The sequence below is a fragment of the Anopheles coluzzii genome, chromosome 2, assembly GCF_943734685.1.
Source record: "Anopheles coluzzii chromosome 2, AcolN3, whole genome shotgun sequence".
Classification (NCBI taxonomy): Eukaryota; Metazoa; Arthropoda; class Insecta; order Diptera; family Culicidae; genus Anopheles; species Anopheles coluzzii.
The window spans coordinates 6,370,526-6,388,687 of NC_064670.1; the positions used below are offsets into that span (position 1 = coordinate 6,370,526).

Here is an 18,162-nt window from a genome sequence, read left to right on the forward strand (position 1 = left end):
CCTCCCTTTTCCACCTCCATGCAACTGCAGTTGCAACAGTCACTGGGGGGAGCGATAGTTCGGTAGAAAATGAGGGCGTAGTGGAATCGAAAAATGACAGCAGAGAGAAAGAAGAAGTAACAAACACTTTGACCTGCCCTTGCGCATGAATGGACACACACACACACAGTGTGTCCGGCCGTCCCGTTCGGCGGTCAAGTGGTTTTCGCTGTAGCAAGACGACAAATAAATGGAAGGAAGGAAAAAGGAAACAGAGAAAACAGAACGAACAAGAACCCCCTTTCATTCCAGCAGAAGGAGGAAAGCTTGCACCCATACACAGGTACGCCACAAGGTACCGAGCGTGTTCCCTTTCCACCCTACCCATGCAGAAGGAGGGGCTCGGCCATCAGTGAGGGGGGGTTTGTTGCGTGGGTAGGTGTGTAGGTTGGTGTGCCTCCAAACACAGCCACAAATCAACCTTCGAGCCCGAACGGGTCGAAGCAGTAAGCCGCACCGAAGGCGCATTATGCTGGCTTCAGCAGTTGGTGACGTCGTGCACCGGTTGTGGGTAGTGTGTGGCTTCAGCAAAAACCCTCCCGAAAACTCGTCGGTGCGCTAGTTTGCCTCCTCTCCGCCTCCCCCTCCCTCGGGTCGGGCTGTGTCGGGAATGGAAGATTGTTGCGACACTGAAGTGTCAACGGCAACACACAGTCAGTTGCAGGCACAAAACCGGCTCTTACCCCTTTGTGCTTTGCCTCTCAGCTCCCAATCCCACCCGCGTGATCGTTTCGCGGTCGGGGAATCGACCGTATTTATGGCACCGCGAGCACCGCTTCCCCGCGGGTACACCGGGTAAGCCGCCCGGCAAATGTAACGGCACGTACACACGACGGCGGCGACAGCGGCGCCCGCTGTACTCACCAACACACACGCACACGAGCGCATAAGCATAGTTCGGGAGAGTGCCCACAGCATAGCAGGCGGTGCAGCATAAACTTACATCGCCACAGTGGTATGGGTTCAGGCCCCATCCAGCGGGAAGGGAATTCCAACGTTGCAACTTTTGCGGTCACCGGTGGACCAGCGAATGGAAACATCTGCTGCAATTGGTGCGGTTTTCTGTGCCGATAGGGTCGTTTCCGGTGTCCTAGCGACGGTGTGGATGTGGCCCCGGTGCGGAAGGACACACCTATTTCGGGTTGCACGATCTTCGGTGCCACTTCCGGCCGTTACGGCGGATGGGCTTGGGAAAAGTGCCGCACGGCGTAAATGAACGCCTACGGGGCTGTGCGATCTTCAGCGGCTGAGTGGCTGAGTGGCTGACACTCAGCACGCGCACGATCGCAACGGAATGCGTGCCGGGGTTGATGATGTGTGTGTGTTTGTGTGAGAAAATGCATGTGCGGCTTGGTGGTATAGGTGTGCACGGGTTTAGTTTCAGGTGTCTCTTTCTCTCGCTTTCTCTTCCTGTCCTGCTCATTCGGTTGCGCTTCATCCCTTACGATTTTAAGCGGTAACTCGCACTAGGGTAAATGGGGTGGAAAGAAAATTAGCCTTTCACTATGAAATTGTAAAACTAGTAAATTTGACCCGGTACCAGGGCTTTACAAAAAAAGTTGTGGAGAAGTATAATAATACCTAGAAACGGTATTGTTTGTAACAACTGAATGTACTATTTGAAATACAAGAGATACAGCAAGTGCGATTCTGAACTATTTAGGCAACTGAAATTGATCCTAAACTCACACCGGTTCAGTGATAAAAACAACAGTCTAAAACTTTATTGATCCTGTAACCCGTTCGTTGATCCGTTTAACCCATACAATTTCTGGAATTGATCCCCAACCAATACTAATCCCGAAACAGATCCTAAACCCATACCGTTTCAGAAACTGATCCTTAACCCTTAATGGCCCTAGAAGAGATTATCAACATATACAGGTCCTGAATCCTGAACATCTGTTCAGGAAAAGATTCTAAACCCGTACCGAATATGGGACGTATCTTGAGCCTATTGAAACTGATACCATACTAAGACCATTTCTGGAACATGTACAGAACCCATGTTCGTCCTTAAACTGATACATTCAGTTTAAAAACTGTACCTAAATCCCACCCATTCATGGAACGGATCACGAACCTGTTCCAATTTAGAAATCGACACAGTACCTACTCCGATCCAGTAACTGATTCCGATACCATACTGCTACCAATAAACCTTTCCCTACAGCAGATTTTGTTTTTAGCGGACTGATTTGGAAGAAAAAAAGCTAAATTTTAACACTTAAAAAAACGTTTTATGATCCTTTGTTTCTACTCTTTTACATCCAAATGCTAATAAACTTTCAATGTTTTTTTTGATAAATTAAGCCATTATATTTACCGTTAAAACACCCATTTAAAAAACCAATTCGCCCCTCCTATAAGCCCTTCAACGTTCCCACTGTGCACGGGGTGTAATTAACAAAAAAAAGAGCACCGTGAGTTCCCAATCGCACGACCGAAGCCGCGTGAGTGCTCGCCGTTCGCTCAGTTTCTCCGAAAAGGGCAAGCGTGCAGGATGTGGTCGCCGTGTCGCTCCGTCCGAAAACCGTTCTAAGCTTGCGCGTAGCATGCAATTTCCGGTAAAGTTTGGCCAAAGGTTTTTGGGAGTGATGGTTTCTAGCAACAAATCAACCACCCAGGCATGCCAGTATTAGTAGCTGCAGCGTAGCAGCAAAACAAAAAGGAGAGAGGAAAAGCAAATCTTCCCACGCCTGCACGAATGTGTTTCTGAAAGTGTAGCGCGCGTGTGTGTGTGTGTGATGAAAGGTGTCCAGCATCCAGTAAGGCCAGTTTGCCCGTTGCCCATTCTCGTTCGCATTCCAATGTGCTGGGCGCTAAGTGATGCTGTGTGCAAGAAGAAGCCGATGATGATCATGCTGATGATGTTTCGGTTGTGAAGTGGTGTTGGTTTCTCCTTTTGTTTTATGCTGAGAAAAGTGCCTACTGAGGAAAAGCAAAAGATCGTGTGCAGAAGAAAATTAATTGAAGCAGCACACCCAAACCAAACCTGTGCGCGTACAAAAAGTCATTGACGAGCAGGTCACTGCTCGTGTGTGTGTCTGCGTTTAATTGGTATTGGTCAGCAAGTTACGTGTGCGTGTGTGTGTGTTGATTGTTTCCTCAAACCCCCAAACCAGGACCACCCAGGTGTTGCTGCACAACATGAGGCAAAATGCCGTTCGTGAAGCGTGTCGTAACCCCCAAGTACATCGCCCGCTCGTCCAAGTTGGCGCTGCAGCCGTACGCGGCCGCCCCGACCATCCCGGTGGCGGACAATGAGTTCGAGGCGCTGACCAACGTGACGCTCAGCAATGCGCTGCGCCAGCTCGCGTCGCTCGTCTACATCTCGAACCAGATCTTCACCGAGCTGCACCAGGAGCTGTCCAGCGTGAATGAGCGGTCGCTCGGCATCAAGCAGCGGATCGACCGGCTGTCCGCGAAGGTGGACCAGTGCGATCCGAAGCAGGTCACCGTGCGTAAGTATTATTCCGGGGCGGATCGATCGAGCAAACAACAACCGTCGTTTTCTGTAGGGTCATTTCGCTTACAACGCACATTGCCGCCCCTTTCCTGGAACGCCCTTTCCTCCAGCAATCCCCGGGCCACCCACTCTCTCATTCTCGGGGTCGTATGGTTTAAATCAATGGCCCATTAACTCCATCTGTGTGAAGCAATCAACGCAAACCAGATCTCCCCAACAGCAGCAGCAGTAGCAGCAGGCGAGCGGTTGTCGGTGCCTACTAAGACCACAATGCTTTTTCTGCTAGCCCGGCTGTTCTATCAATTCCAATCCCATTTTATTCCAAGGAGGGAAATTTACATGGTGGTGAAAGAAAAACTCCAACTCCAGCAGCATTAACCTAGCGAAGATTACGTGACGTAATGTGTGTGTGTAGGGGCCCGAGATTCCGGGATCTTCCAGCAATCCACATTACCGAGAAAGAGAGAGAGAGAGAGAGAGACGGAGAACAAGATGAAGTTCCATTACCCCGAGCAAATAGCATTAAAAGTGCCGGAAGAGCAGCAGCAGCAGGCCGATCTCCGAATCGAAGTGCGGCTTCCTTCTTCTTCCGCAGCACCGTGCCCAGGGACGAGCCCCTTCTATTCTTCTAGGGCCTACTGTCAAGGGAAGCGTCGTCGTGTGCGCATCGTTGGCATCTTAAAATGCCCTCCCGTCCGTGTGTGTCGGGCACAACGGACGGGCGTAGCAGCTGCTGCCGCTTGTTGGCTGTGTGTGTGTATGTGTTTGCAGCATCTTTACGAGCGCCTGCTGCTGCTGCTGCGCCCCAGAGGGTTGTCACCAGACGACGCTTGCATTCCCATTTGCGCGACCGTACTTCGGCGGCGCCCTTCTCCCTAGGTCCAGCAAATCACTGCCAGCAGCAGCAGCAGCAGCGAATGTTTGTCACAGCGCGTCGCCGTCTTGGCAGACGCCGCATGCCCTTTTGGATGTGTTTTAAGCCCCGAAAAGGGAGGAAACGATCGTGTTTTTCGAGTCATTTTGGAATGCTTTCTCGGGGCTTGCCGCTTGGAGAGTGAGAGACGGGGAACCGTGGGCGGCAGGGGACAAGCAGAAGTGCTCCGACCGCCAAGTAATGATGCTTAAGTAGGAGGGGTGGATGGGGAGGGCACAAGCAACATGGATCGGTGCGCGCAACTCGTTCTGCCCTTCTGCGCTCTCGGTTGCGCACAGCACTCACCTGTAGTGGTGGTGTGTATGGATGTTCGGCGTGGCGCAAACACACCTTTACGGCCGCGAGCGACGCTGGATCAGCGGCCGTGCGATCGCATGATTGTGCATGTGTGTGTGTGTGTGTGTGTGTGTACACCAACACGACGGACGGAGCGAAACCACGCGCGTGTTTAGGTTCGCGCAAAGCAAAAAAACCCGTCCATCACACACAACTCTCCTCGGGCAGCGGCGCTAAATCTTTCGACCAAGCGCAACTGGCGGCCTCTGCAGGGTTGTAGAAACCTGTTTAGTGGACAAACGGTTAAACACAGTTTTTGCGATACTTTTTTGTTGTTGTGCAAACTGGCGTTTTGATGCATTTTATGTCAACGTAACGTGGGTTTTTACGCAAGAAAGGCATTATCTATTATGAATTTTTGATAGTTTTTTGTGAAGGTTTGTCACTGCGAAGCAAAAAGGCATAAGCTATCAATTAGACAGAACGGACAGCTCTGCAAATTATGAAGAATTCTTCTTTTTCGAAAGCTTATGGCAATCTTTATGTAATCAGTTCCTATTTGAATCCAATGACATGCTTTGCCGCATGAATGAACTGTTCAGATGAGTATAAAACGTTTCCGATTTGACTCTTAATTAAGAAGAACTGAAAGCAGTTCTAAAAGGATAAAATTAACCTTTTTTAGGGCAGCAATATGAAACTATTTCGTTTTGATTATTTGTGGTGATGATCTCAAACAACAATTTGGATTAAGTTGCGGCTTAATGTCAGCAAACTCTCATTAAAGTGTGTCTATTTTCGTTATTATTGCTATTATTATTCTTTTTATTTGGCTCTACAACATTAGTAGGTGTAGCCATACCTAATTCTCTAATAAGCTTTGCTTTCTGAGACTTTTTGGTGTACTCATAGCCGAATATTCAGTCCTGCGATGAGGGTTCGATTCAAACAATTCTAGAACCCATGACGGGCATGTTATTAGGTCGTATGAGTTGACGATTCTGGACGGAACAGTAACTTCGCCCTTATTACTAGAAAAAGTGAAGCATAAAATGGAAATAAAATAAATATAATAATTACTCATTGTAGTATCGCCTTCTTCTTCTTCTTCTATTTAGCGTAACCGTCCTACGCGGACATACTCTGCTGGCCTAATATAGGCTTTCGAGGCTCATTCAGATACCACACGCAAGCGGATGATAGAAATAAATTACTTACTACTGGGGGACGCGGGATGGTTAGGTTAATATGAGGCTTGAACCCACGACGGGCATGTTGTTAAGTCGTGCGAGCTGACGAGTGTACCACGGGACCGCCTCGAATCGTCTACATCAGGGGTCTATAATATGGAGCCCCCGATGAAATGATAATATTGCCTATTGTGAACAATGTTTATAATATTTTACGTTTCAAGCCGAAAACTAAGATTCAGTAAGAGACATCTGCACAACATTTAGTATCTATATCGTTGTGCAGACCCCTGTTCTAGATCAATATTTATTTATGATTGGTTAATACAAAAAGATAAATGTTTCGCAATCTATTTCGTATTCGGAAAGAACTTCCTCTCTCTTTTGTAAGTTATCTTGTGTATAACTGTGTCTGTGTGTACGTGTAAAACTATTCAAAGCAAAAATGCGAAACACGCTCCCTATAGGACATTGCAGGTGCTGCAGCACACAACCGATGTTCTCTATATTGCCTGAATAAACGTGAACTGCTTGGAAATGTGTTCAAATTTCGTTTTGTTCAGCACGCAACTGCCCCGCACTCATTAGACGCATTGTGTATGCCCTGGAACACGATTTGATTAATTAACCGTTTTGACATCCCTGTATGTGGTGCCTTCCACATTCACCGTCCCTCCGGTTGCCTTCTCTCGAGGTCGCCCGACACAACACCTAGAGCGCGCTCTACCTGCAATCATCATCATCATCATCGTGCACGGTTCGTTCTCATACTTCTCATAAACCTCACCGCACAGCCACAGCCATTTGAACAAAAAAGCCATAGCAACCCCACAAAAACCATACCGGCCTACCCTTCCCAACTGCCTCCTGACAGATGGTACGCGCTCGCTTGCTTGCTTGCTGCGCGTACAATAGCACTGCGCTAGCGCTCTCTCATGCTTTATGCGCACCGTGTACCGTACCGTTTCCACGGTGCAGCACCCTTCCCTGCCCGCCGGCGCCCTTCCCCCCAAAAAAAACCCGGTGTTTTTAGGTTGGAAAAGAAATCTTCCGTTTGTTATTTAAATCGAGAGCAGGCAAACATGACCACCGGCGAAACCGGCTGTCAAAAACCGCCCCCCTCGCCTTCCGTCTGTGGCGGGCAGGACTTCCTGCGCAAGCTACGACGACAACTGAGCGCAAGCGTTTGAGATGCTCCGCATGCGTATGAGTGCGTGTGTTTGTGTGGTGTGCGTTTCTCATCTCTTTCCTTCTCCATTTTTTGTTCGTCATCCGGCCCGCTCATTCGTACGCTCGGCATGGTTGCGGGGCGGAAGTGAAATTAAATTTGACATTCCCATTTGCCATTTTGACGAGACAACAATCGATGCCGGGGCTGCAACAATGCGGTGCGAAAACACATACACACACACCGGTCACGTTGGTGTAGAAACGAGCACGACACGACACGACACGTTGTCGGTGTGAACCTCTACACCACCAAGGTGTGAGCTAGGTGGCCGAGTGGTGGTGGTGGTGGTGCTTGTTGCACTAATTTTCAATTATGCCGTTCGTATCAGCCCTATTTTCGGGGACGTCTAAGCTTATCGCCACCAAAAACCGGCAAAAGCGACGCTTGCCGCTTAATTTACACACATTGTTGAAATTTGAATTTCGTTGCCGCCTCTATCTAATCAACTGCCACCGGTTTCCGTGTCACCGGGCTGTCGGCGAAGCAGGGGGAGAGGTAAAACAAGAGAGGGAAGGGAGCGCCAAAACCAGCATGTAAGCTACATTTAGAGCAGTGTGCGCCGGGGTCGGGCGCATTAATTATCAGCCCGCCGTAAAACAATTCACGACACCCTCGGACAAAAGTAAAAGCGCGTCCATCCACATCCCATGGGTGGCAAAGGGGTGGCAAAGGGGGGGAGTAAGACAAATGTCTCAGTTTCTGCGGTTATGTGAGAAATGCCTTGCCCATCTCGGGTGGAGTACGTTTCGTTCGGGTGTATCATTTGTCCCTCCTGACAACAAAAGAGCCACCAGGGCGCATACACCGCTAATTTGCTTTCGCTCTCTTGCCGCTTCGATTGTTTTTGCCCTCCCCCCCCCCCCCCTTCTTCCTCGTCACACGTTCACGCCTTTTAATTATGCACCCTCTCCTTCTTCTTCTTCTTCTTGCTCTTCTCCCCAGCCGAGAGTGACCTCGATACGTTCGTGCAAATTAAGCAGCACTACACGAGCAAGTACCATGTCGACACGGGGCTGTTCACCGTGGCCACGCGGTCCGAGACGGTGCAGGAGCTGTACGAGGCGGCGGCCAAAACGCCCGTCGCCACGATCGCCGAGATGGACCGGATCATGGGCAACATTGCCGGCAACAGTACGGAGGCGTTCATCTGCACGCCGGTCCTCAGCCGGCAGCGGCGCAACGCGCGCACCAACAACGTCGACCTGGACATCGAAGTCAGTCTGGTATGTATCACGTTACCCAACGCGCACTCTCAACTATTCTCCCATTACACGGCAGTCTATGTGAGGAACTGTTCCTCTTTCTACGAAGGTCTTCATTAGTGTGTGCCCGGGTAATGAGGGCCGGAATCAGGGTCATGTCCGGAGACCCCTTTTCGGTTGACCACAAAGCCCGTATTTACTTACGGCGGTTTCCTTTGGACCATTCTTGCCGCATTTGGGAGGTTTTCTTAGTTCCCGCGCAACCCGATAGTCATCTACCTTTTTTCCCCCCTCCCTTAGCGCGGCACCTGCGAGGGGCCTTTTTTGCGTGCTGGCCCAGCTGCTGGTCCCAGGCCACAATCTAATCAGAGCTGTTGATTGATGTCACTTCGCCTTCGCGCTCCGATTGTGGTGTAGTGGTGCGGTGTGCCCAGGGAGTCGCTATCGATAGGCAAACATGCTTGACCAAGTGCTGCGCAAACACAGATCGGATGGTCGATTGGAGGGATGACGTTTTGTTTGATTTGCCATTGACTGTGGCTGTGGCTGTGGTTATCTCTGCGCATCTCTTGAAGTGTGTAAAGCTGTGTACACCCTTTCGCTGTTCACACTTGATTGGGCACTTTAAACGAAATGGCAGGCAGAAAGCTCCATTACTTCGTGTACTACAATGTTTTGGAGAATTACTGTTGACCCAAGCTAATCGGTTTAATACATCTGTTATTGTCTATCTGTCCAGGCTGATGCCTTAATGTCTGAGCATCATCAGGTTGTATTGAATATTGATAGGCCAAATGAATCATCAATGTGTGGACTGTAATGCGCTATTTCTGAGGACTTTTTGAACAAAGAAGTCTAAAGAGCTATTAAACTATTACGATTATTGAGCAATCTCCAGGGATTTTTTGAATGATCTCTAAACTAGAAACAGTGATATTGTCTATAGAGCGCATCTTCAGAATTCAGAATTGTGTTTAGAAGCTAAACTTCAAGGTGTGACGTTTCTTCAATCGTCTGAGAGAACTCTTCTTGGGGGTTTGAACAAATGTATCACCGAATGCATCACCCGAAACCTAGAATTGGGTAGAATTGTGGGGTAGTTTGGGCTCTTCAATTTGGGACTTTTCTTAGATTGTCAGAGGGACCATCTGCTTGGGAGTTTTGAACTAAATTATCTCTGAAGCATTCTCTGAATTGAACAATCTATATAATCTATAAAACTTCAGAATTATACTTCAACTTCAGAATATTTTGAAGATGTTAGGAGCTTTGGGTGTTTAAACTTTAATTTGCGATATTTCTTAGGTCATCAGAAGGAAGAGGAAGCTCTTGAGAGTTTTGAACAAATTTTGACACTGAACCTGATTCAAAGTTGTTATCTATGTAATACATAACCAGAATTCAGAATTTTGAAGAGTCACGATAGTTTAGTTATGAAATCATCTACATGTCACAATTTCTTCATTCTCAACAATTCCAACACATTCCTATTTCCAGCCAACGGCCGTTCAGGATCTACGCAAATGGACATCGACCGAGGCCATCGGCGACGTTACGACCGGCATCGCGTGCTCCGCCAAGATCGCATCCCACAGTTCCACCAACAATTCCGTCCTACCGTACATTACCGAATCGCCCACCGATCTGACCGACGCACCGACCACCTCCAACATGGCGGCGTCCGGTGACGAAACGGACCTCGATGCAATCACGACCCTAGCGGAATCGGGCATCCCAAGCAGCAACACTAGCGGCGATGATCGTGTCGATCATCTGCTGCCCTCCCCGGCCGAGCAATGCCGCATTTTGGCCTCCAAGTGAGTTTGGCTTTTTGTTTACTCTGCACAGACGTCGCACAGAGGGACACCACCGTCTAATTCGCTGTTTACATTACTCCCCCACCAATCCGTGTACAGGTTCCCCGCGGAAACGATCAAGATCGACACCTCGGGCCGGGCGTTCGACCGCATGTCGTCGACGCGCAAGTCGCTGGTGTGCTACACGACGACCCGGCAGAAGAAGGAGGGTGACGCGGCCAAACCGGAAGAGGATACGGTCAGGCGGAGGTCCCGGATAAGGCGCCCGCGAGGCAAGCGGCGCAACACGATCGCCAGCTCGGACCAGCGGGAAATTGCGGAAGTCATCAACAAGGGGTATGTCAATGGGAAGGTGGGGCGCGAAGGGGGCAATACCGTACTCAATCATCGCTTTTTGATCGCTGCATCATCATCATCATCGTACACATTATGGTTCTGCACTGGACCCGGGCTGCGCTCGTGCCGCTGTACAGTTTTTGCGCGCTGTTCGTTTGTGTGTGTGGTGTTTGATAATTGTGATGTTGTTTGTTTCTGTTTTTTTTTTGTTACGTGTTGCCCATTTTAACTAAACAATATGCAGTCTAACAGCGCTCTATTAGCTTCTCTTCAGCATTATGGGTTCGGAAATCGGAAGACTAGGAAGAGGATGGTTGTAGATAGAGAGGCTTTTCATTTCTGTTCTGATAGGACACCCGACAACGAACCCGTAATGCTGAAGCATCGCCGCTTGTCTAAACGATTTCGTCTCTGTCTCTCTCACCTCCCCCACAGAGAACCCGAGAGTGGTACGGTGGACGAGCATCCGGTGTGCGATTTCGGCGAGCTAATGCCTGCGATACGCAGCAAGTCGGGCGATCTGCTGCGCAAGGAACCGTCCTTCTCGGCCGAGTGGGCCAAGAGCTTCAACAAGATGTCTCACTTCAACTCGCTCAAGCAGTGGGGCATGAACCGGTTGCGCATGATGAACCGCGACTCATCGTCGGCGAGCCAGCGCGACAAGGATCAGGACATTGACGACTTCAATATCCACGATACCACGCTCGCGCGGCAGCCCAGCGTTGGGGGGAGCCGGCGCCGGGGCGGCAGCACCACCGACAGGGAGAAGCGCCTTTCGCACGATCGAAAGCCGTCTTACTCGTCGTCGGAGCGCAGCTCGACCGGCATTCTGGGGGGAACGGCGGCGTATCTGCCCGCCTCGATCAATCCGGTGAAGCTGCGGGAAACGTCCACGATACGGCGCCAGCGTCGCACGGCACTGGGCAACCGGGATGAGCCGCACTCGTCCAGCGGCAATTGGAGCGCGAGTTCCGAATCGGGCAGGACGTCGATCGGTAGCGAGATCACGACGACCAACACGCACCCGAAATCGAGCGCATCCAGCACGTCGTTGAACCACAGCAATCCGATCAGTTCGAGCGCTCCGCCGAGTTCGATCGTGAGCCGGCGTCGGTTCTTCAACACGTCCGCGTCGAGCAGTGTGACGAGCGAGGGAACGATCACGCCGGATCTGCAGACGTTTGACTACCACGATGAGGGCGGTGAGACGAGCTCGGTGTATTCGTGCGATACGGAGGGATACTACACCTCGTTCCACGTGGACTCGGGACTGAAAACGCTGAAGGAGGAAGAACCCATGACGCCGCTACAGTCGACGACGGCTCTATCAAGCATTACATCGTTTTCGAGCTCGGGCAATACGACCGTGGTGTCGGATTACGACGTGTACGGCAAGGGCTCGACGTCCACGACGACCAGCTCGGCCGGCACGATCTGCACGGTGCTGGCGGAGGGTGACAAGAGTGTCAGTGCCAGTGCCTCCAACCTGCCCAAAATCCCCGAGCGCAAGAGCTCGCTGACGAAGCTGAACCGCAGCAACAGCACGGCCAGCAATGGCACGCTGGAGCGCAGCTATTCGAGCAGCACGCTCGGCAGCACGCTGGACAGTACCGGCACGATCAAGCGCAACGGCGTGCTGATCCAGAAGGAGGTGCTGAAGATCCTGCGGCAGGAGAACAACAACCGCCTCGACGTGGCGGACGGCAATGCGCCCAAGGTAGCCGGGACGCCGGGAGCAGTGCAACCGTCCAGCAGTGAGGCGGTCAGCAGCAAGCTTCCGCCCACGGCCGAGCCGGAACACTCCGAATCGTCCGACGTGGAGTGCGTGGAGCGTACCGAAAGACTGAAAGTGAAGACAACGATCAACACGAGCCGCATTCCTTCCATGTGCATCATCACCCCGACGAACAGTGACGATGAGCAGCAACCGGCTGGCACGGCAACGGCGAAGTCGGCCACGCAGAGGGATAATAAATCGACCGACAAGGCAGGTATCGGTGCCGGCAAGCGACGGCCCACCCTCACCGAGTCGACCTCCTTCGAGCTGAAGAAACCGAAAGACTTCCGCAAGCACTCGCTGCTCCCGCTGAACAACGTGTTCGATCGGATCAAGGGCGCGCTGCCACATTTGAAGAAATCGCCCACTAAGGAGGACGCGACGGGTGGCTTTTCCACCACCACCACCAGCCCCAAGGATCCCGAGGAGGCGGCCGTTGGTGGTGGTGAGTATGTGGAGATTTCCAAGGGGCGCAAAACACCGAACGAGCTGACCGTGCGGCGCAATCTGGCCACCGTGCTGTCGGGCAATCTGAACGAGGAGACGGAGTACGTCTCGCTGAACGAGCTGCCCTGCAACATCAAGTGCGAGGGCGCCAACTTCCTGGCGCTGGATGAGGGCAAAGGTGTCGGAGTGGAAGGGTCGCCCGCTGCTGCCACCGAACTCAGCGAGGATGCGCTCCAACAATCGGGTCAAGATGGCGGAAGCGATGGGCCGGGCCTGGGCGGCATCGGGCGGCAGGCTGCGCTGAAGGGTGCTGCGCGCGTGAAGCTGGATGCGAACGGGCGAGCCATTTTCTCATCTGACAGCTTGAAGCGACGGAAGGGTGCCCACACGACGTTCGCTCCCGGCCCATGCGTAAAGGATGTGTCGTCGCGCGAAGCACAATGTAAACAACAGCATCCTCCAGGGCAGCAGCAGCAACAGCAACAGTACGCAGTAAGCAATGCTGGCGGCACAGTGAGTACAACGAACCCAGTCATTGGTGGTGCGCCCGCACTACTGCCCACAACGCGAACACTACTGCTGAAGCGGCCGCTCGTGTCGGCCCGTTACGGTACACCGCGCATCGGACCAGCTCCGGCAGTGGAGCCAGCGAAGAAAACGCTCGTGGCCACGATTCTCCCCAACAGTGCCAAACCCGCACAGCAGCCCCCGCCACTTCGCAGGGACGCCCGCGAACTAGCCAGCATGCGTTCGTTCTCGCCGTACGGGGCGGACGTGAGCAGGGGCGACCACCGTGGTGCCGCGTTCTACGCTGGTGCTGCACCGATTGCAGCGTATCAGGCGCCCTCGGTCGCGGGAACGGCAGCAGCAGCATCAGTAGGCCATGCGAAACTGTACCCCGAAGGTAAGCAGAACGAGCGCTTCCGCGTGCACGCACTCTATGCACCCGCCGAGTAGCGTAATTTTAGGTTAGCGAGCACAATCACCCCTCTCGTCGAGCACGACGTAGTAGCAGTAGTGGTAGTCTCTGTTGCCAGGGGAGACGGAGCAGAAGATTACAAAAAGAAGGACGTAGAGTGAGAACGGGGGACGAGAGTAACACGCGCGCAGAATCGTGTGTGTGCATCGCCATGTTTTGTTTTCGTGTAACATAATTTCATTATTTGCTGTCCTGTATGGCCTTTTACTATTTGCTTGAGTTGTTTTCTGTTTTGTGACAATGTGGCCAACTAACAACAAAAAAGCACCCCCCGCCACACACACACACCAATCTCACCGCGGAAATGAAAGTGTACATAATCTTCAGCGAGGGGAAAAGTATTAACACGCCGCCACACTGCTTTAAAGACGTTTTTTGGCCGACATTTGCGCGCTTATTTACTTAGAGTATTCTGTTAACTACAAAAGTACAAAACAAAACGATTAGCTACTTATTTATACCCACCCGGGCGACAGATTTTACTTACACCTACACACGTACATTAATATATTGCTTCTTCTTTTTCTTTTTTTTACTTAATAAAACTTTGATAAAAAACTGTTTCCGTCTTTCGTGTGTTGTCTCGACAGCTTCCCTAACACATTGTGCCGTTTAGCGCGTTTGTTGTGCTGTGTGTGTGTGTTCATTGAATGTCTTTTTTTTACTAAAAATGTAATTAAACTTTGTAGTAGAAATAACAAAACTCCGGACACATTTCTACACATGTTAAAAGCCGCTTTGCAATCATCTTTCACGCGCCTTTTGCACCTCTTTTGCACCTCTTTTGAATCTGGGTATAGAGTGTTAGCTCCGCACACTACATTCGCACACATACACACAAACACACACTCCACAGTAGACACATGTTTCGGATTGGCATCACCATCCCATGGATCTGACCTTTAACGCTGCTTCTTTGCAGGTGCACACTCGCTTGACCGTTCTAGCATACGGAACTGGTATCCGGACAAGCTAACCGTTCAGCGCAATCCCAGCGCCGCCACCACGCTGCCCACGCGACCCGACTACGCGCGAACGTACCGGGCGGCGGCCGGCCAAGACTACGCACCGCCCCGTGCGCTAATGTCGGCCGGCGGGTTTGCCAGTCCGCCGGCCAGCCCGCTCGTACCGGACACCGCCGTGCCCGATCCGCACAGTCTGTACGCGATTCCGAACAAGGTGAAGCCTTCCCCACTTGCCGCCGCCACCGTGCCGAAGCCAATGGACCGTAGTCTCCGCTCGATACTGGCCGAGCAGAGCGAGCTGTCGCCGATCAAACCCTGCCAAACGAACCCATTCCGGACGTCCACCCCGTCGAAGGAGGACGAGGCGCTGGGAGCGTTGGGACCGCTGCACCACCGTCTCCTGTCGTCGAACGTGCGGTCGCTGGGCAACTCGCCGGTACATTCGGGCCGGTCGACACCGCGCGAACTGCTCGAACCGTCGCAGCCCGGTAGTGGAACGCCGCGCGGCCGGCACAGCTGGGCCTCGAACAGCGTCGAGGTGCCGAACACGTGCTCGGACCGGCTCGGCACACCCAAGACCAGCCTGATGGATTTTAAGAAGCTGCTGCTAGCGCACGGCACCAAGACGCACGCCAGCCCGGGCTCCAAGATGTCCGCGGTGGAGATGCTGAAGAAGAGCAAGGAGTCGGCCGCCACACGGCCGAAGGATCAGCCGGGCGGTGGCTCGCCTGCTTCGTCCAGCGGGATGGCCATACTGGACATGTCCGCTTCGCCGAAGATGTACAGCTTCCGGCGGATAGCGCAGCAGGGCGGGTACGGTGGATCGCCCACGAAGGGTGCAGGGGGTGGCGGCGGCGGTGGTGGCAAAGGTGCTGCCGGACGTTCCAACTGGCGCTACAACAATATGCGCACGGGCGTCATCTCCACCGCCATCCCGGAAGCGAACAGTGAGGAAGACATCGTCCCACCGGCGCCGGCGACGGCGACGACAAAGAGCGTCGAGCGGGAGGAACCCGTTCGTGCGTCCGGGAAGGCACCGGAAAGCGAGAGCGGTGGTGGGGGTGGAGTGGTCGAGGAAACGATCAGCAGCTTTAAGGAGAACATTTTCCTCAAAGAGGACGAAAACAATTTCATGCGCGGCGAGGTACCGCGCATGACGAAATCGTTCGCCGGCTTCTCGACCGTGGACGGGCGGAAGGATATGGCGGGCGGAAAGCTGTTGCAGGCCGCACGGGACCAGGAAGCGGCGGATGAGGCCGCTTCCAAGCAGGCAGCACTCGAGACGGCACTCTAGAAGGGGGTGTGGGAAAGAAGCGGTGGCATTCGAGCCACGACTTTCAAGACTTAAGCTACTTCTATTAAGCCTTCAAACTTAATCCGCCCCAACAAGAGGACTTTACGCCGCGTGTGTTTATGTGTGCGTGTGTGTGTGTGTGTCTGTGTGCGCATTTGCGTGTCTATCCAGAGCTGAGAGATGGGTGTATTCCCCCGTTTGTGTGGCTCTTGTATTTATCCTTATTTATTCTAATTTATTTCCTGTGGTTTTTTTTTGTTTTGTTCAACTGTTGTTTAGATATTTATGAAGCAATCACACTCAAGCGGCTTCCCATTCGGGAGCGGTTCCCTTCGCTGGCGCTCCCTTTCTCGCTTTTACTCTTGCCTTTAGTTGCTTTAAGAAAAATTGTTAATTTAAAACAAAAAAAATCATCCCCTTTCTTTCGCCTTTTAGCTTCCCCCCCTCCCCTTTCCTTCTATTTCCGATACTACCCACCCACCCGCGGCGGTGTGTTGGCAATGCATTAGGCAAAACGGTACAAGTGACTTTGCCGCGTGGCGATGCGCTATACTATTGCGCAAAGCGAATTAAGGAATGGAATGATTTCGTTAGTAATAGAAAAAGGCCAAAATTCTTCCGATCGATTAGACACAGAGAGGCTCTCGCTGAACGTGAAAAGTGTGCTATTTTGGCAAGATTTCAATAGGGAATTCCAGTGCCGAAGGAGATTCGCCAAAAAACGAAAAAACGGAGAAAAAAAAACAATCAATACGCTAGCAATGCAAGCCAATTAATGGTAATATTTAAAATTTAAGAGGACTCAAAAACGACTCAAAACCCCTTTACTAATTCGATCGCTGTACTAGACAAGAAACACATACAAAGTATTATCATGCAAAAGATGAGGCGGCCCCAATACGCGTGTGGCGCACTACTCTAGGAGCACATATTCGACGTAGTTTCATATCAAGGCTAGTAGCATTTAAGGCTTTATCTTCGTATGCATTTACAGCTAAATTGCCCATGCAGCTCGGTTAGCATTTTTTTTATTATTATTTTCCTGTTTTGGTTTGATGAACGGTGTTGTGTGAGCCGCCGCTGCGTTTCGGCAGCAGCCAGCTGGTGTGTGGCACAGGCAGCTAATAGGACTAAACGATTGCGAAGAGCGAGGACGTGTTCAGAGCATTATTGTTGCATTATTGAATGGAGACATATTTAATGGAAGCAATTTAAGAGAATAAAGCATTAAAATATTTAGCGGTTAAGCGGCAAGGTTTCTTTTTCGGTGCGTTCGTTGCTCATGGAACTAGGTGGCTGATACTTACATTCGACAAATTACAGCGCAAACAGGTGATATACAGCAAATAAACCTCGACTACCTTGTTTTTTACTTGTAGCTTATCCGATACACTAGGTAGTAGTATATATTTTTCCGTAATTCCGTGATTACCGCCCTATCGTTCCATACTGAGTAGAGGTGAAATGAATGAAGAAAAACAGACGGACGTACCCTGCCTGCCCGGCAGCCTTAGCTTTTCGGGTTGAGCTGTGGCGGTGCCGCACTCATGACGGGTGGCCGCATCCCCAGACCCATCGGTGGCATGCCCATCGTCGGTACCATCATCGGCGGGGGTCGCATGCCCATCATCGGCGGCGGGAGCGGACCGTTCGGGCCCATCAGCAGCGGCGGTGCGCCAGCCGGCATACCCGGTATCATGCCCGGCCTAGGCGGCATGTTCATCGTCGGCGGTGGGATGGAAATGTTCGGCTTCGGTGGTCCCGCGGTGAACGGATTCGGGGCAATCTTGCCCGCCTTGTACGCTGCGGTCGTCGCGTCGATCAAATGCTGCGCCTGCTCCTCCATCCATTTCTGGTAGTAGAATTTCACATTGTCCTTGTGCTTCCGGCCGGTGCAGTGCGTCTTCCGGACGCTGGGCGAATCGTGCGTCAGGTAGGTGTCACAGTAATCACAGTAATATTTCGGCATCGTGCTAAATTTCGTTTCCCCGCAAACGAAGCTCCAAACAATTGTTGTGGCTTGATCGGATGGTGGACAACAACAAACTTGCTGCTTGGCCATTGACAGCTGTCAACGAGTTGGTCAAGGTGTGTATGATGTGGATGCTGCAATTGGAAGGAATTATCTGGCTTTTTATGAGAAATGGGAGCAATGTATGTTTCATTTCATTGAAGATTAAAGCATTGAATTTGCTTGATTTTCTGC

General features: G+C 51.6%; 2 protein-coding genes across 2 annotated transcripts; one reads left to right on the plus strand and one right to left on the minus strand.

The window, feature by feature from the left end:
• Positions 1-2,502: 2,502 nt before the first annotated feature.
• Positions 2,503-17,203, plus strand: LOC120948279 (mucin-19). The gene is made up of 6 exons (XM_040364435.2): positions 2,503-3,503; positions 8,082-8,362; positions 9,839-10,158; positions 10,258-10,494; positions 10,930-13,622; positions 14,620-17,203. Exons 1-6 carry the CDS (start codon positions 3,200-3,202, stop codon positions 15,954-15,956), a joined length of 5,172 nt encoding a protein of 1,723 aa, XP_040220369.2. The 5' UTR covers positions 2,503-3,199; the 3' UTR covers positions 15,957-17,203.
• On the minus strand, positions 16,657-18,020 carry LOC120948280 (U1 small nuclear ribonucleoprotein C). The gene has a single exon (XM_040364436.2). The coding sequence runs from the start codon at positions 18,016-18,018 to the stop codon at positions 17,467-17,469; it is 552 nt and encodes a 183-aa protein (XP_040220370.2). The 5' UTR covers positions 18,019-18,020; the 3' UTR covers positions 16,657-17,466.
• Positions 18,021-18,162: the final 142 nt, after the last annotated feature.